The sequence below is a fragment of the Tamandua tetradactyla genome, chromosome 13 (assembly GCF_023851605.1).
Source record: "Tamandua tetradactyla isolate mTamTet1 chromosome 13, mTamTet1.pri, whole genome shotgun sequence".
Taxonomy (NCBI): domain Eukaryota; kingdom Metazoa; phylum Chordata; class Mammalia; order Pilosa; family Myrmecophagidae; genus Tamandua; species Tamandua tetradactyla.
Window position 1 is genome coordinate 36,481,689 of NC_135339.1, and position 26,087 is coordinate 36,507,775.

The window sequence follows — 26,087 nt, forward strand, 5'->3', positions numbered from 1 at the left end:
GGAATTCCAATATTTTTAAGTTGATACATTTTTCCATTAGTGCTTATGTATGAGAAGTATTTCAAAGATGAGGCCAAAACACTTCTAAAACTGTGTTCGGATTCTAGCAAAATCTAAGACGGAGCAAATGCTCTGCTGCCCTTTTGGACCCTAAAAGAGAAAACACTTCATGAAGATTACATTTATGTTCTCTTACACATAAATACGTTTGTGGTGATACCAGAACCATTGAGACATAGGACTAGGCTCAGTAGGGAAATCGTTATTTTCTCTGGGTGTTATGATGTGCTACAGTGTAATTATACTTAGGGTTTTATAGTTCAGAGCATTTTTACAGTATAGGAAGGTTATATCTACTGAAGTAGCATATGCTACTTAATTACTATAAAGATCTTTGTAAATATAAAGAACTATCAATACTCATTAGCAAATAAATTCTCAAAATATATGCCGTTTCTGTTATTGCATTATTTTCTCAAGTACAGCATGGTTTTGAAATTGATTTTGCAAATCTCTACTTCTTACTGATAAAGAGAAAGTACCATATACATTCCTCAAATTTTGTAGGTTCTTTGAAAGATTGGTAGACATTGCTAATTATTTACATTTATATCAGCACTGTTTTACACAACCAATATTGTTAATACAGTGATTATAACAAAGAGCTTTTAAAGAAGGAAGTTAAGGTATTATGAAAAGATTTATAACTACAAAGGTGCTTAAATTATCTAACAAGTGTTGTCTTGGTATTGATAGCTTAGTCGGAACTCTTTGAGGTTTAAATGACAGAAACCCAATTCTATTTAGTTTATGCAAATCAGAATTAAAACATAACTAAATGCACCTAAGAAGGATACTGGTTGGCTTACAAATTTTAAGGTTGTATTGCAGGAACGAGGCCCTAAGGACCGGATCCTGGAACATCAAGCTCCCAGGAATCTTTTTTTATTGACCTCTTTTCTCTCCTTGCTCCAGAATAGGGAAAAATGCCTCTCAGGGTTTCTAGTCACCTCATACCAGTTTAGCAATTTCAGCAGGAACAGGAATTCATTTTCTCCAGGTGTCTGTAGCAAAAAGAACCCTGATTTTTCTCATTTATAGGTCATTTGCCCATCCCTTAGACCCGTCACTGCTGCTGGAGGATGGTCTTTGGTGACTAATGCAGTCTGGGACACCCTTATGGAGAGCCGGAATCATGAACCCCATTAATACCACAGGCAGTAGTGGAGTTTCCCAAAGAGAATCTGGTTAGATAGGAAAATGGACTGGACTGAAAACAGTATTTCTAGCGGCCTTGAGTCTTTCAACCTTGAGGTAGGGGTTTCTGACGTCAGGTCTTTGAGGTCTGTGGCCTGTCTCAGCAACCCTGAGTTCAGTGCTCACCTGCCCGGGCCGCGCTGGCTTTAGTGCTACCCTGGGCCGTCTTCAGTTTTCTTCTTTACGTTCCGTTCACTTTAGGGACTTAACTTGGGAACCTACATGATGCTATAGGAAGAGAATATTTTGAAGTCCAAAGTCTTGATAATCTCATTTATTAGCCTTGAGATCATCAACCAGTTAAACTCTCAACCTTAGTTTCAACATCTCTAAAATGGAGATTTTACCATTTTTGTCACCTTTCCTACAAAGTGGTTGTGAAAAATAGAGGAAATGTAAAGAAAAAGTACTCAAAGGAGAAACTGCTTAACTTTAAGGCCAACTGTTTCTAGGGGCTGGGTTGGGGGTTGGACATTTCAAGAAAAGGGGAATATGAAGGCAAGGGAAGTTGAGATAATTGGGAACCATTTTAGAATTGAGAGTTGAAGTTATAAGACAATAAAATGAATCCCTACTATGTGCCAGGAATTTTATCTATACTCTCCAACTAGTGCTGTCCTTAATGAGATTCAAGTGCCAATTACCGTGGGAGAAAAGAATTCTAGCTACCCAACGTTTGTCAAGAATTGCAAAAAGCTGAAAGCAGAACATTTAGGGCATCCTGACAAATACAGAATATAGGACAAAATCATTAAATACAGCACAAACTTTATATACACAGTATGACTGGCAACCCTGTCTCCATTCCTCATGACAATCCTAAAAAGTAGTCGTTATTATCTCTATTTTACAACTGACTTGCTCAAGCTTATGGACATGAAGTGGCAGAACAAAAACCCTTACATTATACTACCTAGTTTTTTCACAATGACGACAATGGAAGATTTACGTTTGAATTCCAGTTCATCTATTAAATGTGTCTAACCTTAGTATTTTCCACATCTACATCTACAGGCTTCCTCTACAAAAGGACCAGTGACCAAATAGTTGATCTTCTCTTTAGCTCTACAATTCTGAGAATCCCTTATACAGCTATTCTCAAAGTATAGTACCTAGACCAGCATTATCACCTGGGGAATGTAGGAAAACATATTCTTGGGTCCACATAGACCTACTGTATCAGAAACTCTGGAGATGGAGCCCAGCAATCTGTTTTAACAACCTCTCCAGAGAATCCTAACGAGTTTGAAAGACGTACAGCCAGCATTCTAGAGGAATGCAGCTACTGCATGTGATACTTTTTTTCTCCTCAACTTGGCAGCCTGATTCCCAATACATTTCTTCTGAAACTTCTAAGGACTCTTAGAAACTTGATATTTATAAAATGGCATGGGACTGAAAATGTCTACAATCTTACATTAAACTTTACCCCCTTCTCCAAACTGAGTAAGGATACAATCCTTGTGAAGACTACTACAATTTCACCTTTTGCCTTCTTCTGGGTCATATTTTTAAGTTTGAATACTTCTTCAGGTTCTCTCATGCTGCTACCTCTCTATCCCTCACACTCCTTTAGTCATTCATCACTCTTTACCCACTCTTTATTCATCACTGTTTAAACAATGCCCATTTATTCTCTTCATTCCACATACCACAAAAATCACTAAATCTCTTTCCTTTGTCCACAATGCAAAATGATTCTGCAATCCTATGGTGCCTCACTGATTCCAGGATTGAACATGATAATTATGTAAACAGGGATGACTGAAGTTGATTATAAAGTACAATTTGCTACAGGAACTACTGTAAAAAAGTTTGTTCCATTCAATAAAAGGGCTCTTTCAAGTACTTTAAAAGATATTACTTTACTAATTAAAAATTATTTTACCCTATTAATCTAAGCTATGTCTGCAAGACTTTTTATTAACTCAATTCTAAAATACTATCTAGTACATCTAATTCACATATGCCACATCCACATATAAATTTGAAATGTTTTACCATACGTTAAAATTGCATCATCTTTGTCTATGTATTCAAATTAAAAAAATAAAGACCTCATTCTAGACACTAGGGACAGTATTACTTTAGAGGAATTGATATGTTCAAATATATGAAAGCCTTGTACCAGTAATCAAATAGAGCCTCTCCCCCACTAAAATGAGTGCAGGCTGAAATAGAAATAGAACAAGCAGATACTGCATTTCTGAGGCTGACAAATGAGCCAGAAGGTTGAAACTAATCACACGATGGCACAGAACTTTAAAACAACTAAACTATCAAACTCATACCCACTGGTGATAACTGAGGCAGCTTTTGAAAACAGATTCCTGGACTATCTTTTCCCCAATTTTCAAAATCAGTATTGTTCAGGGTAGCACCAGTAGCTTGCACTTGTTTAGAATACAACAGATTGAAAAACCACTGCTCTAAAGACAAATTATTAAAAAGTAAACTGAAGCACCATAACATAAAAGCTGATTTATAAATATGCAAGAGATGAAGGCCCAATTCAGCAGCCTTTTCATCTCATTATTGAAGTTGATATACTTTACACAAGGACTATCCATATTTGAAGCAGAAAAAAAGTAGGTCACTCATACATTGATCCACCTCATTTCCCTGATCCACCGGTTCATTCTACTGATTCAATTGATGCATTATTGACTCCATTTTCAAAGAATTCTAACTCCTTGAAGCAAGAGCAATGAAGTACATGCTGCTTCTGTACCACGTGCAGTCCTAAACACCCACGTATGTGTATACACTACTGAAGCATAAGCATCTTGAAATATTTAACTATATATGATGCACTGCTGTTTTCTATTCTACTTTTCTTTTGGTTAATGCTGGCCTAAACTAAAACTAAAGAGTTGCCAGTCACAATTTGATCACCAGATCTCATTCAACAGACTTCATAGGTAAAGAAACAGCCGCAGATGTTGTCTTGCCCAAATACGTGAAAATCAGAAGCAGTGATAGCCATGCCACTGCCACCAGTGTCTTCATTAAATGCCTGTTTGACATTTTACTCATCAAAGTCCCACCATGAAATCTCAACAACCCTCTGCAACCTGACCCCAAACTACTCTGATATACAGTCACCACATTCTGTTACTACAGACTAGCTTCCATCAAATGGCCTATAACAAGGCCACCAAAATCTCACATCTCATAGGTTCCACTGCTAGAGATTGAGTACACTTTCCTACAGAGTGAAAAAATTCTAAGACAATGTGTTTAACATGGATCAGGTGAGTCACCCATACATATCTAATTGATTGGGTATAAGGAACCACCACCACCAGAGTACCCATTCTAGTCACATACAGTCAGGAACAGAAGGGAATGGAGTCAGACGAAACAATAGATGCACACTAGAAAACCACCAATCAACTATTTTTATAGACATCTCTCTTGACTGTAGCAAATAATTTTAAAAAGGCTGCTTAGATAAAAATCACAATGAGCAGCATTATTAACAACTTCTAGTGGGTTTTAGCAAAATACTTAAACTTAGAACTTTTTAAGAGGCTGCTAATAAACAACATTATACCAAAATATTTAAGTAGATTTTAAGTTAGACTTGAAAGCCAAAATAAGCAATTCCTTCATAAAGTTATTAACTCTGAGCAAGGAAGGCATACGAATTAGAAAAATACCTTTAATAATCCAACTAAAAATAGGATAGTTAAATTCTCAAAACTATTCTTCACTGCTATGGACAGCCTTGATCTTTGACTGTAAAACTTGACGAAACTTTGGCATTCCCTAATGTTAGTTTTTATAAGTCACCGAAAATCCCTATAAAATTTTACATTATCTCTCAAATCTGGATACTTATCTCATTCTGAATGCTTAAATGTTTAGGTCACAATTTGAAATCCAAGTAGAAAAATATTCATCTTTAGGCAGGTTGTACAGTTACTACATGCCAAGAAACTAACAAGAACATTTAAACATTCAGAGCACAAAATTACTTCAAAGCATTATGAAACTTTAACACATTTTCCTAAATTTTAGTAGCACCAATTTGTAAAACATAATTGCTCGAAGAATTGAGATGATTTAAACTAACTCAATTTTTTCCTGATTCCTGGCATCAATACTAGATTTATAATTTTATTACAGTAACAAACAGTTGTTCACAGTGAGATCTACACACATATACAGATTATATTTAAATTCATATAGAACAATATTTACAATCTTAAGTTACACTTTTGAAATGAGAAGATGAAGTACAGCTTAAGTTTTACAACAAAGAAAAGAAAAATACAAGACAAAAACAGACAGGGTTAACATAAAAATATGGCTGTCTGTTCTTGAAAGAACACGTGGAAACTTTTTGTTGGAAACCTACATCTTCTTAATTTGATTGTCCAAATCATTAAAATACGGATGATTCAGCGCCATTTTGCCAGAAATTCGTTTGGCAGGATCATAGACTAACATTTTCTGGGGAGGAAAAAAAAAATGTTTACTTAGGTTATGAACCAACTTAAAAAAAATATCTCCATAAACCCTTAACTTTTCTACAAATAAGCAATAAGCTAATAATTTCAGTGAAAATCTTCCAAATGAATCTTTTCATTAATCCAACACCAAACCACATAAATATTTCACCCTTCATATTTCACCTTCTAACTCTAGAATAAAACTCCTTAAATCACAGATGCCTCAATAAACCTCTTTGTTATAAATTACAGTCAAACACAAGCATTCAGAGATAGCTTTAAAACCAAGACATAAATTTAGGAAAGATATTTAGTTAATTATATTTACTTTGAGAATTAACTAGCCATCTGAGTTATTTATAACATTCTTGAAATAGTGGCAATTAACCATATTGATTTCTAGTGTAGCTTTCAGCAAGTTTCAAATAAAAATAACCAGAGTACAATGTATTATAAACATTGCTATAAATGAGTCACTAAATGAATTATGGCCAGACAACCTAGCCTTAAAATTAATTTACACATTAGAAGAAAGAACTACATAAAGCTTAGTATTCTTCTTAAAGAAATATTGATCTTAAAAAAGTAAAATTGACAGCCTAGACATACCTCTCCTAACCACTTACTATTTGATTTACATATATTACCTTATTTAAGACTCATGACAACAATTAGGTATTAATTCCCTTTACAAATGAAGACATTCAAACGTAAAGTAACTTGCCCAATTTCATAGAGCTAGGGAGTGATAAAACTGAAATTTGAAAACAAGACTAATTTATGATATACAGAGTAGTTTTCATCTGTGAAGATTCTGCCCCTCAGAAACCACTAGGCAATGTCTGAAAGACATTTTTCATTATTGAAATTGATGGGATAGGAGGGGGGTGGGTCAGCTTAGGATGGTGCTAAGCGTCCTACAATGCAGGGGACAGCCCCCAACAACAAGGAATTATCCAATCAAAAATGTCAGTGGTAGCTGTGTTGAGGAGCCCTGGTTTACGGCTTTTGATTTATTTCATTAATTGAAGTGAAAATTTTTTGCTTAAAAACTGCAGACACTAAAAAGGCAGATTGGGATCCAGAACATGGGAGAATCTTTGAAGCAAGTGAACAATATTAATATTCTAAGAATGGCAGATAAAGGACTTTGGAATTCACTCTAAGCAACTGGGAAATTTGATTATAATTTGGTGGTATAATGATTTAGATTGTGAAAGGAACCCAGAGACCAATTAGAAGATTTGAAGATGAGGCAATAGAGTTTTGTTCAGTAACTTGTCCAAATCTCATTAATTTTTTAAAGCTTACACTTAGTGTTTTTTTCTGGCATCACATTACCTGAGATTTATAAGAGTTAGTCCCTTTTAAATGCTCAAGGTTTAAAACTGCCTAGGACAATCATTTTTATTCTAATAGTTTTTATTTTGCTTTTAAAGAAAGCAATTTTAGTTGGAAAGGATAATTTAACAGAGAGGATAGATTTTTTTAAAATACATTAGCTCACCTTATCTTCCTGATGTGAAACTAAGCAAAGAAATGCAGTTCATGCAGTAGAAAGCTTTAAGGACACAAGATATGAAGCAATAAGGAAAACACCTCTATCTAGGATTAAATAAAGGGCCTGGTAGTAAATATTAAAACCAAAAACACTAAGAAAGGAAAGCCCAAAAGTCAGCAACTTAAAAAATATATATAGTGTATAACCTAGGCTTCTTCAACAAGTTTCTATAGCTACTTATTCAATGATAAAAACAAAATTAATGCTAAATCCCCTTCTCAAAACCACTAGTGAGGGGTATGAGGGTAGTTCAGTGGTAGAATTCCTTCCCACAATGTGGGAGACCAGTGATCAATTCCTGGTCCATACACTTTCCCCCTAAAAAACAAACAAACAAATGAAAAACCAAACAAAAATTCAACAAATGGTGCTGCAATAAGGGGATATTCACAGGGAAAAAGGATGAAATGTGACCCCTGCCATACAGTATACAAAAGAAAAAAAAAAACACTAGTGTTTCTTGATGCTAAAATGGACTTAGTAATACAATAGACAAGCAATAATGTGTCTAGCTCAATAAATGTTGGTTTTCTCCCCATTTCCCAGGTAAAAGATCATTGAGTTCATTCAGAATCATTAATAACGTTAAACTCAGTATAAAATAATGTACTCCTTACTGAGAGCAAATCCAAGCCATTTTCATCCAAGTTTTTGACATGGGATGCTAGGCTTCCTGGTTTCCACTTGGGAAATGTATTCTTATAATCTTGTAAAGATTCCACTTCTGGCCACACCTCATTATTTGGAGTACCCAAAGCTCTAAAAACCATAACAAAACAAAAATTATTAAAGTATAAATATAGGCTCATTGTTATATACATGTTGTCTTTATTATTATCAACTTAAAAATACCTGAAAATCCTGAAGAGTTGATCGATTTCTGAATCTCCATGGAAAAGTGGTTTTTTAGTGGCTAATTCTGCAAATATAGTGCCTATACTCCAAATGTCAACTGGAGTTGAGTAGCGAGCTGACCCCAGCAAAACTTCTGGAGATCTATACCAGAGTGTTACTACCTATCATAAAACAAATTTTTATATTGAATAAATATAGTGCATTAAATTATCTAAATTTAAGCATTTAAATTTCACTTATAGTGTCCTTTTAGGTTTTATGTCAGTAATATTACTGTCAGTTAACTATGCATAAAATATTAAATTGAAAACAAATATCTCATTTATAACTCCTATTCATGAGGGAAAAAGGATAGTATGTTTTCTTGCTTTTCAAATCATTCAAGTAAGAGCATCAGAACAGTGAGATAGAGCCTTATCCTTAAAAAAAGTTTTGATGAGGTGTGACTTATAGAGGTCCTGCTTCTATGCTAAAATGGTAACTAGAAACATGAACAGTTTATTAGTGTTCTAGAACTTAAGCAATCATTTTAGCCCATGTAATTTCTCAATATAATTGAAAAAATCACCTATAAAATTGAATAAAGTTAATGGAGCTCAATATCATTTGTTTAAACCAATGGGAACCAAATAATCTTAATTTATTCACAGGGAGATATAACAAGGGATTATAACAAAAAGCCAAAACAGCTAACCAAATGACTACACTGTAAGTTTTGATGTGGCAGTAGTCTTTGTACTCAAGGGTAGAAAATTCCACGGAAAACAGTTTTTTTTTAACAACTCTTTACTATCCCATTCAATATTCTTTATCTCCAGAAATACCAAATAAGATGCCAAGTCATCAATTAGTAAGTAACATTGGCTAAACATGATATGTTTGGTAGATTCTAAAGGCATCTGAAATAGTTATCTCTTAAAGTAATAAAATATGTCTTTCAAGCAGTTTGAGGGTATTATCAGTGAGGGTAAAATCAGTTGACAGAAACCACATGGTAATTTGAACAGGCAAACTTTTTAGTACAAAGAATTAGTAACTGTAACAGGGGATTGGAGTAACAAGGAATTGGCTAGTAAGAAATACTGAGAACTCAAAAAAAAAAAAATTGGAAAGGTAACCCCTTCCTCCCGTGATGCCTCTCCAGCACCCTCTAATGGTACAGCATGGCACTGTACTAGCTGGGTAAAGGAAAATTATTTAAGCAATAAATTGATATTGTGTGGAAATCATTTCTATTGAATATTTCTTGACTTAAAGAACAAATAGAGAAAATAATCCAGCAATCACACACACAAAAAAACCACCAAGAAAATAAAAATAAAGTGCCTATTCCACTTACTTCATGTGTATATACTCGAATAGGTATTCCAAAAGCTCTGGCAAGCCCAAAATCAGCCAATTTAATTGTTCCTTTGTCATCAATCAATAGATTTTGAGGTTTTAAGTCTCTGTGAAGAACTCTTCTAGAGTGACAAAACACAATTCCTTGTAGGATTTGGTATAAATAACTCTGGAAAAAAGAAATACATATTACAAACTTAATATTACTAATGATTTTCTAGATAATTCTGGTGGGTTCATTTTAAAGGCAAAAAGTTTCAGGTCATTTGAGGCTAACAAAAAACATTTGGGGTTGGTAGGAAGTCCATTATATACCACACCGAAGACATAGATGGTCATCTTATGGACATATATTTTTATATTCATATAAATCCATTGGGTCTTTTTATACTTGTTTTGGGTCCCTGAGTCTTAAGTCACAAGTTAAGTTGTACAGAACACTACTTGAACTTTTACCAACTCCATTTCTACCTTGAGTAAGGTTAATCTTTTTCATTTTTATCTTTACACATTCATTTCCTCTCTGGAAATATTGGTCACAGATTTAAAAATAAATGGCAAAGAGAATATTATGATTATATAACTATTTATACTGTAAAATATAAAACGTTGGGTTGTAGTTTGGAGATAAATGTTTTACATGACACTTGTTACCAAGAAAATGTATTTGACATTTGAATACAAACACCACAGAAATATAAAATAGGCATACTAACAGTGTGACTTATAATCTTCAAATCAGAAAATACACAAAATCCAACCAGTTGGAACAACTGGATAGACACAAAAAAATTGGACTTGTACTCCAGTTCTTACACCAGAATATATCTTTGATGTATCCAGAATTTAAGACAAAAAGGAAGGGAAATAACCTATTAATTTTTCTCATGGGTTTGCATATGCCATTAATAATTAATGATTACTGATTAATAATCAAAAGACAAAAAAAAGAGTAAAGGCATAATAACGTCAAGGTTACCAATAAGAGGCTCTTAGAAACGAGTGAACAAAAGAATCCTAATAGAAAAATCAGTAGATAAAAACAGGCTCTTTCCCTGCAAAGGATAGACTAAGCCTAGTTAAAATTAGGCCTAAGAGCCACCTACAGAGAAAGAACCTCTTTTGTTGCTCAGACATCACAAGCAAATTCACTGCCCTCCCCCTCTCTATGTGGGACATGACTCCCAGAGGTGTGGACCTTCCTGGCAACATGGAAAAGAAATCCTAGAATGAGCTGGGTCTCAACATCAGGGATTGAGAAAGTCTCCACCAAAATGAGGAAAAGAGAAATGAGACAAAACAAAGTGACAATGCCTGAGCAAGTCCAAGCAGAGTCGAGAGGTTATCCTGGAGGTTACTCTTATGCATTAAATAGATATCAGCTTTTTAGTTAAGGTATAACAGAGAGGTTGGAGGGAACTGCCTGAAAATGCAGAGCTGTGTTCCAGTAGCCATGTTTCTTGAAGATAATAGTATGCTGATATGGCTTTTGCAATGTGACTGTGTGATTGTGAAAACCTCATGCTGATTGCTCCTTTTATCTTCCTTATGGACAGATGAGTAAAACATAAATTAAAAATAAATAATAGGGGGAACAAATGTTAAAATAAATTTAGTAGCTTGAAATGCCAGTCATCAATGAAAGGGAGGGGTAAGGAGTATGGTATGTATGAAATTTTTTTGTTTTCTTATTTTCTGAACTGATGCAAATGTTCTAAGAAATTATCATAATGATGAATATACAATTATGTGATGAACAAAAAAAGAATGTTCATATTGTATGTTGATTGGTTTTATTAATACAAATTTTAAAAATAAAAAAAACAGGCTCTTTAACAAATGGCTAAATATAGAAATAAAAAGTTAAATGTCAAATCATAAGCAAAATTTCAGTGCTGTGGTTTGGATCTATAAGTATCCCAAAGAAACATGTTCCTAAACTTAATCCATTCTGGTGGGTACAAAACCATTTCAAGTAGGACTTTTTTTTTTTTTTTTGGCTTTTGGAAAGGGGAATTTAATGAATTGCTAGTTTACAGTTCTAAGGCCAAGAAAATGTCCCAATTTAAAAAGTCTATAGAAATGTCCAATCAAAGGCACCCAGGGAAAGACAGCCTGGGGTTCAAGAAGGCCGATGAAGTTCAGGGTTTCTCTCTCAAGTGACAAGGCACATGGCGAACACAGTCAGGGTTTCTCTTTCAGCTGGAAGGGCACATGGCGAACATGGTGTTATCTGCTAGCTTTCTCTCCTGGTTTCCTGTTTCAGGAAGCTCCCTGGAAAGTGTTTCCTTCTTCATCTGGCTTGTAGACTCTCTGTTTCAGGGTGCTGCAGCATTCTCTGCTCTCTCTCTGAAACTCTTCTTTCTCCAACATGTTTTCTCTTTTATAAGATTCCAGCAAACCAATCAAGACCCACCTGAATGGGCGGAGACACATCTCCACCTATTCCAACTTAACCACTCTTGATTGAGTCACATGTCCAAGGAGATAATCTAATTAGTTTTAAGCATATAGTACTGAATAGGGATTAGAAGAGATGGCTGTCTTTACAAAATGGAAATAGGATTAAAACATGGCTTTTTTAGGGTACATACATCCCTTCAAACGCACACGCCCAAATCAATAGGCATGCCCTCGACCATGAGGCTTATTCTTGTATAACTTATGTAGGTAGCATAGAAGCTTAGACTTCCTATAGGCATGCCTAAGAATTATTTCTGGAGGATCTCAGTTGTTGTTCAGATGTTGTCTCAGTCTGTCTAAGCCCGACTCTGCAAGTGAAATCGTTGCCCTCCTCCCTACATGGGACATGACATCCAGGGGTGAAAATCTCCCTGGGGACGTGGGAGATGACTTCCAGGGATGAATCCAGACCTGGCACCATGTGATCAACAATTCCATCCTGGGGATGTGTAGTAAGCAAAGAAGATCCAGAGACATAAGACACTTTCTCATAATGGGATTGGATAATCCAGTTGGAGCTACCAAGGGCATAGCCAGAGCTGAGAGGAGTCACCTGGACTGCACCAAAAAGCTCAATTTTTTGAGAATATCCCACTAGCTGGATTTTACTAAGAGCAGAATTCACCTCTTGCATTGTATAGCATCTTCTCCAGGTTGACGCTTCTACTGCATCCTTCAGGGGAGCAGGCAGCAGCCGCTGTACATCCTTATTCTTCCACAAGGAGGCAGACTGAGCCTTCGGCATTCTTTCAATGAAGTTCACCAGCTCTTCCATGAGAAGCCTGCCAATCTGAATGGTGGGTTCTGTAGCATATACTGTGCCTATGAAACCAGTATGCTCAGTTATATAGGGCAGTGCCATCATGCAGTGATAGTCAGAGATGAGGATCACATCTACCGTAGACAAATCTATTAGCTCAGTCTCTGGTTAAGCAGAATTCAGGAACAGAATCCACAAATGCATGACCTGAGGACTCCTTTAGCTCCTTGTCCAAGAAAGCATTTCCATCCTTTAGAGACAAGCCAGGAAGATTGGACAGCCTGGGACTTTGAACAAGTGGCAAAGGAAGGAAACTGAGGGTAGAAGTCATGTCCAGTCCAGTCTAACATAATGGTGGTTGATTTGAATTTGAGCACATTGCATGGTAACGTTGGATGCCCCGACAGGCAATACAGTTCCATATCGGACTTTAGGTTGTTCGATCTTAAGTAGGACTTTATGATGAGGTTACTTCAGTTTAAGGTGTGGCCCACCTCAGGATGGGTCTTAGCCTATTATTGGGGTCCTTTATAAGCAGAATGAAATTCAGACAGATAGAAAGCCAGGGGAAGCAAGAGCTGAAAGTTAATAGAATCTGGAAAAGAAGGGAGAGGCCAGGAGTGGTTGCCATGTGCACTGAATGCCATGTGACAGAGGAGCTAAGGACCAAGGATTGCTGGCAGCCAAATTCAGAATGCCTATCTTCAAGAAGATTGGCATTAACGAGGTTTTGATTTGGACTTTTTCCCTGCCCCAAAACTGTGAGTCAAAAAATTCCTTATTGTTTAAGCCAACCCATTGCATGGTATTTGCTGGAGTCGTCAAGTAAACTAATGTATCTTTCCCCTACCCCCAAATAGGACATTGGCAATATCTATCATGATTTTAAATGCATTCTTGCAAACAGTAGGGACAACCAAATTAAGAGGTCAAGCCCTTGATCTTTTTTTTTTTCCTTAATTTTTTTATTTTTTTAAACATACAAACACGAACATTCTTACCATATGATCACTCCATTCTGGGTATATAAGCAAAAACTCACATTATCATCACCATGATCATTTCTTAGAACACTTGCAGCAATTCAGAAAAAGAAATAAAAAGAAAAAAACTCATATATACCATATCCCTTACCCCTCCCTCTCATTGACTGCTAATATTTCCATCTACCCAATATATTTTAGCCTTTGTTTCCCCTACTTTTTTCTATTCCCCTTATCACTCTCTTTCATTGATCACTAGCATTTCAATCTACTAAATTTATTTTAACATTTGTTCCCCTCCTTATTCATTTATTTTTAATCCATGTTTTACTCATCTGTCCATACCATGGATTAAAGGAGCATCAGACACAAGGTCTTCACAATCACAGTCACGCTGCGAAAGCTATATCATTATCCAGTCATCTTCAAGAAACATGGCTACTGGAACACAGCTCTACATTTTCAGGCAGTTCCCTCCAGTCTCTCCAATATACCTTAACTAAAAAGTTTATATCTATATAATGTGTAAGAACAACCTCCAGGACCATTTACACTTTATTTTGTCTCATTTTTCTCTTCCCCCTTTTGGTCAAGAAGGTTTTCTCAGTCCTTTGATGCTGAGTCTCATGAGCCCTTGATCTTGAGGTTCACCTGTATGAAACTCAACCCTGCAAAAGACAGGCTAAGCCTACTTAAAATTAAGCCTCAGAGTCACCCCAGAGAACCTCTTTTGTTGCTCAGATGCGGCCTCTCTCTCTAAGCTGACAGAGCAGATGAACTCACTGCCCTCCCCACCACATGGGACATGACTCCCAGGGGTGTAAATCTCCCTGACAATGTGGTGCAGAAATCTGGGGTGAGCCGGGACCCGGTGTCAAGGGATTGAGAAACCATTCTAGACCAAAAGGAGGAAGACAGAAATGAGACAAAATAAAGTGTCAGTGGCTGAGAAATTTCAAACAGAGTCAAGAGGTTATCCTGGAGATTATTCTTACACATTATACAGATATCCCCTTTTTAGTTCATGGTGTATTGGAGTGGTTGGAGGGAAGAACCTGAAACTGTAGAGCTGTGTTCCAGTAGTCATGTTTCTTGAAGACGATGGTATGATATAGTTTTTACAATGTGACTGTGTGATTGTGAAAACCTTGTGTCTGATGCTCCTTTTATCTAGGGTGTGAACAGATGAGTAAAAAATATGGATAAAAAAATAAGCAAATAGTAGGGGAAACAAAGGTTAAAATAAATTGAGTAGACTGAAATACCTACTAGTGATCAATGAGAGGGAGGGGTAAGTGGTATTGTATGTATGAGTTTTTCTTTCTCCTTTTTAATTTCTTTTGCTGGAATGAGGCAAATGTTCAAAAAAATGATCATGGTGATGAATGATGAATACACAACTATGTGATGATATTGTGAGCTACTGATTGTACACCACGTATGGAATAGCTGTATGTCAAGAATGTTTGTATGTTAAGTTTTTACAATAAAAATATTAAAAAAAAAAAAAAAAGGAGGAGGAGTTGTAATAGAAGGTAGAAAATGAGTATGACTACTGAATCATTACATTTATATTTCTTTTAGTTTCTAGCATCTTGGAGTAGCTAAAAGGAAAAACCTAAAACTGTGGAACTGTAACCCATACCAAACTCTGGACTCTGCTCTACAACTGTTACAATGTACCTTGAAATTTATTGCTTTTTCGTATATATTTCACAATTTAAAAAGTTAAAAAAAAAAGATCTTAAATGTAAACCTCTTTCAAGCTATCAATTCCAACTATAAGAATTTATCCTATTAAAAATATATCCAAATGTACACAAAGATAAATAAATACAAGAATATTCATTGCAGTATTGTTCACAATAGCAACAATCATCAATGTAGCTGGAAAACAAATGTCCATCAATACGAAACTGCTATAAACATTACATCAAAAAAAAAGTTGACAGGTAGACCTCTATGTCTGACATTTTGTGCAGCAAAGCAGGGTGGGGGACAATATGTGTATATATAATCACATTTGTGTAAAAGAATATGTTTATACATTTACAAGGTAGAGGTATAAGTGTTTATAAGATTACAAATAAAACTACACAGAAAATATACTGGTAGTGAAGAAAACACATTAAATTTTATACACTTCAGTACTTATTTTTAAGCCATCATCACACAATTATAATTTAATTGAGGTATAATAATTATCAATAATAAATTGACCAAACACATTTGCATAGTTTGAAAGTGCTGTGTACCCCAGAAAAGCCATGTTCTTTAATCCCGATCAATATTATTGGGTGGGATCTTTCCAATTAAGTTGTTTCCATGGAGATGTGACCTACCCAATGGTGGGTGGGACCTTTGGATTAGGTGATTTCCAGGGAGCTATTTCTCTACCCATTCAAGGAAGGGAACCATTTCAGAAAAAGTTCACAGCTGACACAGACAAGAGACCTTTAGAGATGCAGAAGGAAAACGCCCCCCAGGGAAGCCTTTTGAAAGGAGAAGCAGAGAACCCCAGAGGGAAAGCTAGCAGAGGTTCCACGTGCCTTCCCAGCTGACAGAGAAACCCCAAACATCATAGGACCTTTCTCAACTCTGGATCTGTCTCTGGATGCCTTAGTTTGACCTTTTATAGCCTTAGAACTGTAAACTTGTAACATAATAAATTCCCTTTTTAAAAGCTGTTCCATTTCTGGTATAATGCATTTTTGGCAGCATTGAAAACTAAAATATTCAAAACCATAATAACAAAACAACCTGACACCATCACCCTGCCAAAGGCTTTTATTTTGTTTTATACCTGAGTACCAAAGAAAGACCAGAATGTACTTTTTTTTCAACACTATAACACAATTATCAATTTTATGTTATCTCAGGCACTACTTTTCACTTTACTTAACTAGAAGCTCTATCTAACAAGATTGGTAATAGCAGCTTATCCACAGACCGTGTGTGAGGAAATAAACTATTTATTCTTTGGCTCCTCATTCTACTTTCTAACACTTCCATATTATAGTCAATAAAACACAAGGACTACATAAAGTAGATTCTTTACGGTCACAGGGTATAAACGTTAATAAAATTAGATGAGCTTCTTACCTTAACAAGTGAGGAATCCATGAACTGACCAGGTGGAATGGAATCCAAGTATTTCTTGAGATCCATGGAAAGGAATTCAAAGATGAGATATAACCTGGAATCCTGCATAAGCACATCTTGAAGACTGAATAAGACAATTTCATATATATATATGTATATATGTATAATTCTAACAAATATTTTTAATCTCTCTTCCGCAAAACAAAACCACGTTACTAAATTTCACAGTGGCTATCATAAAAAGAAATTAGATAAGAAATAATGATATAAAATACATATTGTGTGGGATATAAGAGATGGAGAATAGCTTTCCTAACAGAGAAAGCCTTAGTACAAAACTAGACTTTGAGAAAGGAATCTCAGAGTTATTTAAAATAAAGTCTCATTATATAGGAGGTGTCAACTTTTACACAATCTGTAGTCCAAAAGAACATTTCTAGGTTGGCTGTTTGCTGCTCAGTTATCTTTCCACTGAAATAATTATAGAAATAAATTTTATAGTAATATCTGACCTTAACAACTGCTCCCTACCCCCATCCCCAGCAAAATGCAATTAAAGCCTAACTTGTACTATTAAAAAGATAATTACCCCAAAATACTAATCCAAGTACTTGGGGGGGAAAAAAAAGAAAACTTTTCTTTCACATTTTCCCTACCTACCTGTCTTAGGATTCTGATTAAAGGATCTTTCAGGGATTAGAAATCAGACAGAGAGAGAAAAATATCAAGGTTCTATGAAAAGAGCTTCCTATTCTCCCCTGGCCCTTCACCTTGGTTTTCCAGCCCCAAATACCAATTATATCCATCCATCAACCTCCTCTAATGCTGACCCTGCTTTAAAAGCCGATTGCTTTACCTATACTCATCATTCACAATTCTGTTCAGCAAGCTTATGCCAGAAATTAAGCAAAATGTCAAAGTTTCCACATTGAAATTCACTTTTAAATTGTTAAGTGGAAAATGTTTTAAATTCAGATATTATACCATACCTGACAATATTTGGATGACGAAGTTCTTTCAACAGGGAAATTTCCCGGATTGCAGTACTAGGAACCCCTTCCTCTTCACTTTCTAGTCTGATTTTCTTCATGGCTACCACTTGACCTGTAGTTTTGTGTCTACCCTTATACACAACTCCATAGGTACCTGAAATTGACCAAGTATATATCTAAGTGACACACCCCACAACTAAAAAAAAAAAAGATTAAAAAAACTTATTAAATCCCATAGGGTGTGGGCGGGCCGCGGTGGCTCAGCGGGCAAGAGTGCTTGCCTGCCATGCCGGAGGACCTCGGTTCGATTCCCGGCCCCAGCCCATGTAAAAAAAAACAAACAAACAAACAAAATATAATAAAACAAGAAAATGTTTAAAGATGTTTCCCTTTCTTCCATCCTTCCTTCCTTCTCTCTGTCTTTCCTTCCCTTCCTCCCTCTCTCTAAAAAAAAAAAAAAAAAAAAAAAATAAATCCCATAGGGTGTCACGATAGAAACATCCACTGAGGGCAGACAGTAAGTTTTTTACTAATAATCATACACTCATTATTTCTAAAAGGCAATTGTGGGTAACTACAATGGCTACCTATCATAGCTGTAGTTTAGAAATAAAATTCAGGAGTCACCAGGTGTTTGCCACGTTTCAATTGCCATTAATTTTTATTTTAGAGAAAATGGGTCCTTCGCAAATTGAAATTTATCTCCTGCCAGATCGTCTACCCAACAGTAAGTGGCATAATTTAGACTCAGGAGGTACAAGACAACATGATACTTACAGAAGAATGTGTATAGAATGTTTTATGCGTTGCAAAACACTTTTATACGCATCTCAAAATATAGTCGACTGTCCTTATCCAGAAATGAATGTGGCTTAAAAAATAAGACTGTGTGTTCATGAAGAAGCTAAATGTAATAAAGGTCACAGTATCGACACAGTAGAGAAAACCCTCTTACCCATTAGGAACCCTCCGAAATGGTCTGACTCTTATATATGGGTTTCAGACAGTGAACGACAATGTCAATTTATGGGCTCTGAGGGGAAGTACACGGGGCGGTGGTGGTACAGGGAATAGAAACAGCATTAGTAAAGGAGCTGGATTAGTTCCCTAAAACAAGTCAATACGCAGGCCGTATTTAATTTCCTACAGAAGGACTATTTTAAATTGCAGTTGGATGATTTGGGAGTCCTGAACCCGTAGTCCATAACTATATGCAAAATGTTGTTTAATAGCCTTTGTTTTCCGTGATATCAGTTTAAATTCAAAAGTAGTTATAGCGCATTTTTCTTGGGAGACAGTTTAACTCTATAGCCTTATCAGTCTCTAAAAGTGGCTTACTTCAAAAGAGGCTAAGAATGACTGACAACTTATCAACAGGTTTATTTAGAATATTAAAGATAGTTTGGCCAATGGCAACCCGATGTTACATAAGCCTTGTTCTAATGTGCTTTTTAAAAAAAAACAGAAATTCTATACAATAGACTATGTTTGCCTCTAAACACTAGTTTTATTATTATTATGACATAAAATCCACTTCAGGGGGTGCATGTGTAGCTCAGTGGTAGAATTCTCGCCTGCTATGTGGGAGACCCAGGTTTGATTTCTGGTTCACGCACTTCTCAAAAAAACAAATGAACAAGCAAAACAAACAAAAATTCAAAGAAGGGTGCTGCAATAATGGGGTACTCACACAGAAAAAAATGAAATGTGACCCCACCATATAGCATACAAACAAAAAATCCATTTCATATCATTTTGACAGAATTTTAGAGGAACTGTGACTTTCGGATTACCCAAAATTATTTCCAATTACAGGAGACGTGACTATATTTGATCCTCGTAACAATCCTTAAAGTACAGAAATCCTCTGCATACTTAAAACCTGTGTACTTTTGGATGTAAATTATACTTCTTTTAAAAGCAAAAAATCAAAAAGTAGGGAAGCCAATATCACATTCATCTAATATACTGTTAAAACAGACTTAGAAAGACCAGTCATTTGTAAAATACAGTTAAATAAGCAGTTACTGGTAAGTTTAGGACTAATCTTTTTTTCTAGTATTCTTTCCACTCGTGATCTTAAATCATTTTAATAATTTACTCACAAATGATTAACTAGTGGCTAGCACTCAGTCCATTTTGAATAGAATTTTAGAGATTAGTGCTCTACAACTTTCTTCTTTCTGTCTTTGAACCACTATATCTCACTGACCTACTAGAAAGAGGATTAAACCATTCTACTGGTTAATAACCAAAAATCCATGAAATACCTGGTATGTGCTATAAAATAAACTAAGCATTATACGTACAAAAGTATTTTTAAAATAGCTTACTAAAATAACTAAGGAGGCAAAAGATTAGCTCCATACAGAGGCTTTCTAACAGTGTCAGACAAGTAAGTGCAATCTTAAACACAGAAACGCCTGGAAGGAGACCAGTCTAAGACTAACCAAAGATTTCCCAGGAAATAAAGGAAAAATAATGTTGGAGATGGTCAGATTATAGAGGCCTTGAATGCTATGCAGAAAACTTTCATTCAACAAATACCTATACAGCACTGACTAAATGCCAGGCAAGGTTCCCTATGGCCACACTATATCCCAAAACGCTATTATTTTTAAAGACCAGAAAGAGCTCAAAGACTAATGAGACAATGTTCAGATTTTTGTAATTTGGAAAAGTACAGAGAGCAACTTTGTAATCTTTCAGATAAGTCTGCGTGAATTTAAGAAATGGATTATGACATCAAAAAACTCAATATCAAAAGGAGGAAAAGGCAGCGTGATTATTCTAGAAGAAATTAAGGAGACATTAACAACCAAGTAAAATGTATGACCTATATGCATTTAAGTATTTAGTGGTAAAGTATGTTTCTAGGACTTACTTTCAAACAGGTAACCAATGAAAATAAAATGCACAGACACACACATAGAAAATAAAACAAACTTGAAAAACACACCAGCATCTTGGGAAAGGGTATATAGATTCACTGTATTAATCTTTCAACTCTTCTATAGGTTTGAAATGTTCAGAATAATAAGTGGGAAGAAAATAAACAGAACTTTTAAAATCAGAATTATCTTAATGCTAGACTTTGGCCAGGTACCTGGCAGAGGCAAAAGAAAATTCTGTGTGGAAAATATCTAGGCTCAATTATTTCTACAAGTCAATTTTCCAAAAACAATGCCCATCATATAATCCAAAATAGCTAGGCACTGAAGTAGTCAAGATAATTCATGCCAGAAAGAGAAGAAACAGCTATGAGAAACAGAAAATCACACAAGATTATAATGAAATGTTTGAGTATTTCCTATGTACTGGACTATTATTGCCAACTGCTAGGTAAACGCAGTGAACAAGAAAAAAATCCCAGCCCTTGTTGAGTTTTATGGTGTAGCAAAGGAAAAAGATACTACAGGTAAGAAAAAGAGATTTTAAAATGCTCTTAAATTGGGGCAAGGCGTTGAAAAATAGAAGCCAGTAGAGAGTAGTTTCCAGGAAAAATGAACAGCCATTGCCAAAGGCCCACAGGTCAAAGAATAGGGCTTATTTCAGGACCTCAAAGGAATTTAAATTGGAAAGCCAAGTGTCATTAGATCAGGCTGGCAAGGGGTTACAATGTGGAGATGGCAGCTGTAGTAATAACAAATGGTTAACATTTGAAGGTTTTCCAAATTGCAGTACTCATTGTATTATACTTTATTCCTATTTACAGAGGGGGAAGCTGAGGCCCTGAAGTTAAAAGTTTACCTTTCTCACACTGCTAGAAATGAAGAAGAGCACGGGTCTTGTGCTCCACTATGTATAATAGACTAAGTTCAAAATTACAGTCTTAATTGTTTGTATTTGTACTAGCAGTTAGAGTTCTCTCTCTCAAAAGTCAAATGTGTAGTCTTCTGTATAAATTTGGAGTTTCATAGTTTTAAAGAAAAAATATTGCTATACTTTGAGAATGCCTATATTCCAAACTAAAAATCGACACTCATTTGTCATCTGGGGTCATCTGGGGATTTAAGAAACATACACTGCAATGCAGAAGCCTTTAAACATGGCAATCAATTTATAGTAAAATTACATTAGTAGAATGGATGTAGTAATGTATTTAAATAAATTGTTTCTCAAAAAAAAATATTTACTATTATCTTATACTATTGGGATTTCTGAATACACTAAAAATGTTGATGAGCATGTGCCTCAAACAGAACCTACATAAGTTGGATTCTAATAACAAATTATGTGTTATCATTTGTTCCTGGTGTTTAGAATGTTACTATCAAAACTCCTATACTGAAACTTAGATATTCTGTTGAAGAAAACAAGCAAAGGGACATTTTTACCTCTCATTTTTAAAAACTTTAATAAAATAAAAAACTTTAATATAGCAACATATTAAACAGAAAAAAATGGGTAATACAAAAGTTACCTGTTTTAAAACCACTTAAACATGTACTTTTGACAGGTCATTTAAACCTAAGGTTTCTAAATCAAAAATCTATTTAGTTTAATTTTGAATTATTACAAACTGTTTATAAAATTTTGGTACAAATATTTATCATCCCAAAAATAATTATAAGAGACTAAAAATATACTATAGAGAGTTGACATATAATTTCACTGCCTTAACCCTTACAACCACACAGAGATTATCAATAGTGTTTTCAAAACTCAAATATTGCCTATGTGCTTAGTATTGACAGAATGTAAAAAATTAGAAGAATTTCTTTGGGAGGGAGTTGTCAGGGGGCCATACATATTCAAATAATTTCAAATATCTGGAAATATAACCTTTTCTGTGATATTTAAATTGTTATGTAAAGAAAATATGCATTTATGCATATAAGCACTGGAAGATACTTTGGTGGTTGGATTTTTTCATGTGTGCATTCTCTGTTATTTTTCCTATGCATGTAATCCAGTTCCTATCTTTGTGAATTTGTTTTTGCTGGCTATTTCATATTAGTGAAATCATACAAGATTTATCCATTTGTGTCTGGCTTCTCTCTCTCAGCATGTTTTCCACAGATCATTCATGTTGTAGCATGTATCAGAACTTCATTCCTTTTTATGGCTGATTAGTATCCCATTGTATGGATATACCACATTTTATTTACCCTCTCCAATCCATTCATCTGTTGATGGAACCTTGAGTTGTTTCCACATTTGGCTATTGTGAATAACGGGGCTATGAACATTACCGCACAAGTATCTGAATTGCTGCTTCCAGTTCTTTGGGGTCTACACTTAGTGGCTGGATCTTAATAAATATGTGCACATTTCTTCAAGTCATAGACATATTTGCATTATTAAATCATCATTTAAAAAATTTTTATATTATTAAAATCACTCACCTTCTCCAATTTTCTCTATTTTGGTATAGTCTTCCATAGTTACCCAACAGGTGCCGTAAATCCTAAAATGAGGGGAAAAAATGACTTGATTACATGCTACTAATTCAAAGAGTGGTTTTAAGTATGAATGAGATACTACATATTAAGTATTTAGCAATGTCTACTGCAATATAAAGTATTTCATAAATATGAGTTATATTAAGACAATATTTACAAGAATAAGAACTCTTGCAATAAGACTTTCCCACCCTCTTTAGCTTCTAAAATATTGGAAATATGTGTATATTCTACACCAGTGTAACATTTAGCTTCTTCCATCTGGATTAGCCCTCAAATTCACAATAAATCAATCCATCCTTTCCAAACCAAACATGGAAGTAAGTAACACTTTTAAGGAGCACTACTGTGTACCAAGGTTATACCCAAATACATCAGCAAATAATGCTATTTTGATTTGATTTGTATTGCTTTACGATATTTTTAGTGAAGATAATTCAAGAGAAAATGTTCAGGAGACTTGAGTAGGGGTCTAAAATCTGGTCAGACTGCTCCCCATTAGAAAGGTTTTGCTTAAAGCAACAAAAGCATTTTAAGTGTTTACAGTTGGCGCAAGTTGAGTTTTAATTTTTCTTCTTTGTTTATAGCAGTCACATAGACAAATGTGCTTCTCTATTACAAGACTTGCAAGGTACCTTTTGCAAAAGAAGATATCACTGAATGCCCTAGAAGGAAAAGATTAAAAGTGCAATTCCACAAATAAAGTTCTGATTATACCCTACCAACACCAAGAACCAAATAAAAAAACAAATACTAATCACTAAGAATGGTAAGAAGGAGCAGAATTGCAGACAGACAGCCAGACACTCAAGATCTTCTCAGTTGGTTAAGTTTTCCAATGAAGCAAAACCTCAGAAATCTGAAGCATAATTACATTGATTTTCTAACACACTCATCACTGATGATAAAATCATAAGGGTTACTCTGAGCAACTGACTCCAAAACAAAAGAATGTCCATCAAGAATTTACAATTTAATTTTATTAAACAGCAATGGACAATTTAGCACAATTATCTTTTCCTAAGTGACCAGAATTAATATGGGCTAAAACACAATAAAATTGTTGCGCTCACTTTAATAGCTAAAAACTAACTCCACTTCAAAGCCGGACTCAATTACCCTTCTATTTTCCAACTTTAACAATTATCAATAAAACATGCTGCTTCAGAATGCCTTTTGGATGCGTCCCGCGGCTCTGTTCTAACAGCTGTAGGATATAAAATATCTTTGGCTTAGTTTCCCTTCCCAGAGACCTCCAGGTCCAGAATGCACACTAGTAACTTTAGTAATGGATCAACACTGATTAAAGGCCTTGACAAAGGTATTAAGAACACATGTTTCTCTCTCGGCATTTCTTAGTTTTCCACTTTTTGCCAGTGATATACTAGCTACGAGTGTAAAGTACAAGTAAAAAAAAAAAAAAAAAAAAGAAACCCAAGTTTCCACTGGCTCTGTGCCTTGGCTACGGGTTCTTAAAATTTCCGGTCAGGTAAGGGACATGGGTGCTGAAGGAAGCCCGAGAGAGCCCAGAAGTTCGTCGGATCGGTTTCTCAGACTGACTGGGATTAAAGACTGGCGTGGGGCCCGGCCCAGGTGCGGTCTCGCTTTCCACCCCCGGAGCAGCCGAAGGATGAAGCGCAGGCGGCGAACCGAAGCAGCAGGGCCCATGAGCGAGCCTGGCGCTCACCAGCACCCTGCGTCCTCGAACCTGTGCACGGATTTTGCTTCAATCCAGCTTGCACCGACACCAGAATGCCTCCTCCGCTGGGTGGGCGACCTCTTCCTCGAAACAGACGATTCAGACCTCCAGAAGGGAACTCCGAGGCCAGGGCAGCCTCAGCCCTCCCCAGAGTAAGCCCATCCGGCTGTGCTCCCACAAAACTCCCCCTAAAGCCCAGGCCCGGGATTCCGAGCCCCGGGCCCAGCCCACCCTGAGGCCCGGCCTTGCCGCACACACCCCCTGCTCCCCAGCAGGGCTTTCAATACTCCCCTCCCCAAGGCCCCCGAGCCGGCGCCTGCCGAGTACATGCCCCATAGGTACGACCCGGGCCCCTGCAACTCTACCGGGCTTATCCGACGCGGTGGTGGCAGCAGCTACCACGTCGGCGTCACTCCTTCCCAACTTCCAAGAGCCAGGTTTGAAGCAAAGTGAGAGCAGTTTCAAAGTCACCGCGCTAAAGGGTCTCCGATCCACCAATCAGGTAGCCCGTAGACTTTCAAAGCAGCCAATCAGAGCACATTACGCTTGGGCTGGGTTTCCCGGGCGGCTAGAGCGCGAAAGGAAGAGGAAACGGCGGCTGGAGAAAAAGCAGGTGGGCGGGCGCCAACTGAGTCTGAACACAGGGGCGTCTTTCATCCCAGGGAAGCGTCGTTCTACTGTTTCTCGTCTTGAGAATCTACTATTCGTTCGGGTTTTTTTCCTTCCGGAATTGGTACAGTTAAAAATTATTGCGCTCAAATAGCTTATCACATTACATCAAGATTCCATTCCGTTCAGTTCTCGTGCTTAAGGCTAATGTATATTTATGTTTTTCTAAATTGAGTGGTTTGCTGGATGAGCCTATTTCTCCATAAGAGCACGTTTTCACTTACCTGAAGATGATGGAAAATGGAAAGACCTAAAATCTAAAGGAAATTTTTACAATATTAAATTATTTTTACATCAAAATTTTACATATGAACACAAAATTCATAATTCTTTGAAGGAAGAAAAAGGAATCAAGTTATTCTTTAAATAACACAGCATCACCACCATATCCTTAAGAAAGATCTTTGCATTTGAACATTCAATCTTTAAGGAAATAAAACAGTATGTAGAACCCGGGGTAGTAAGAGTCCTCTAGGAAGAATTCCTCTTTGCCTTGACTCTAACTGGACATAGAACAAAGAATGACTATCTCGACCTCTTCAA

General features: G+C 36.0%; 1 protein-coding gene across 1 annotated transcript; it reads right to left on the reverse strand.

Moving 5' to 3' along the window:
* Nucleotides 1-5,413: 5,413 nt before the first annotated feature.
* On the reverse strand, nucleotides 5,414-25,782 carry CDK1 (cyclin dependent kinase 1). Its single transcript, XM_077125223.1, has 8 exons — nucleotides 25,241-25,782; nucleotides 23,120-23,181; nucleotides 17,769-17,925; nucleotides 16,780-16,903; nucleotides 9,470-9,640; nucleotides 8,128-8,291; nucleotides 7,893-8,034; nucleotides 5,414-5,715 (listed from the first exon to the last, which is right to left on the reverse strand). The coding sequence occupies exons 2-8, from the start codon at nucleotides 23,154-23,156 to the stop codon at nucleotides 5,617-5,619; spliced, it is 894 nt and encodes a 297-aa protein (XP_076981338.1). The 5' UTR covers nucleotides 23,157-23,181; nucleotides 25,241-25,782; the 3' UTR covers nucleotides 5,414-5,616.
* Nucleotides 25,783-26,087: the final 305 nt, after the last annotated feature.

Bases quoted from the DNA above. Each gene is read 5' to 3' on its own strand.
- CDK1 (XM_077125223.1), bottom strand. From the start codon at position 23,156: ATGGAAGACTATACCAAAATAGAGAAAATTGGAGAAG. The intron at 8,292-9,469 runs GTAAGTGGAATA...GTTTTATGATAG, and splicing joins TTCGAGTATATACACATGAA to GTAGTAACACTCTGGTATAG. The intron at 5,716-7,892 runs GTAAGGAGTACA...TTTCCTCCCCAG, and splicing joins ATGGCTTGGATTTGCTCTCA to AAAATGTTAGTCTATGATCC.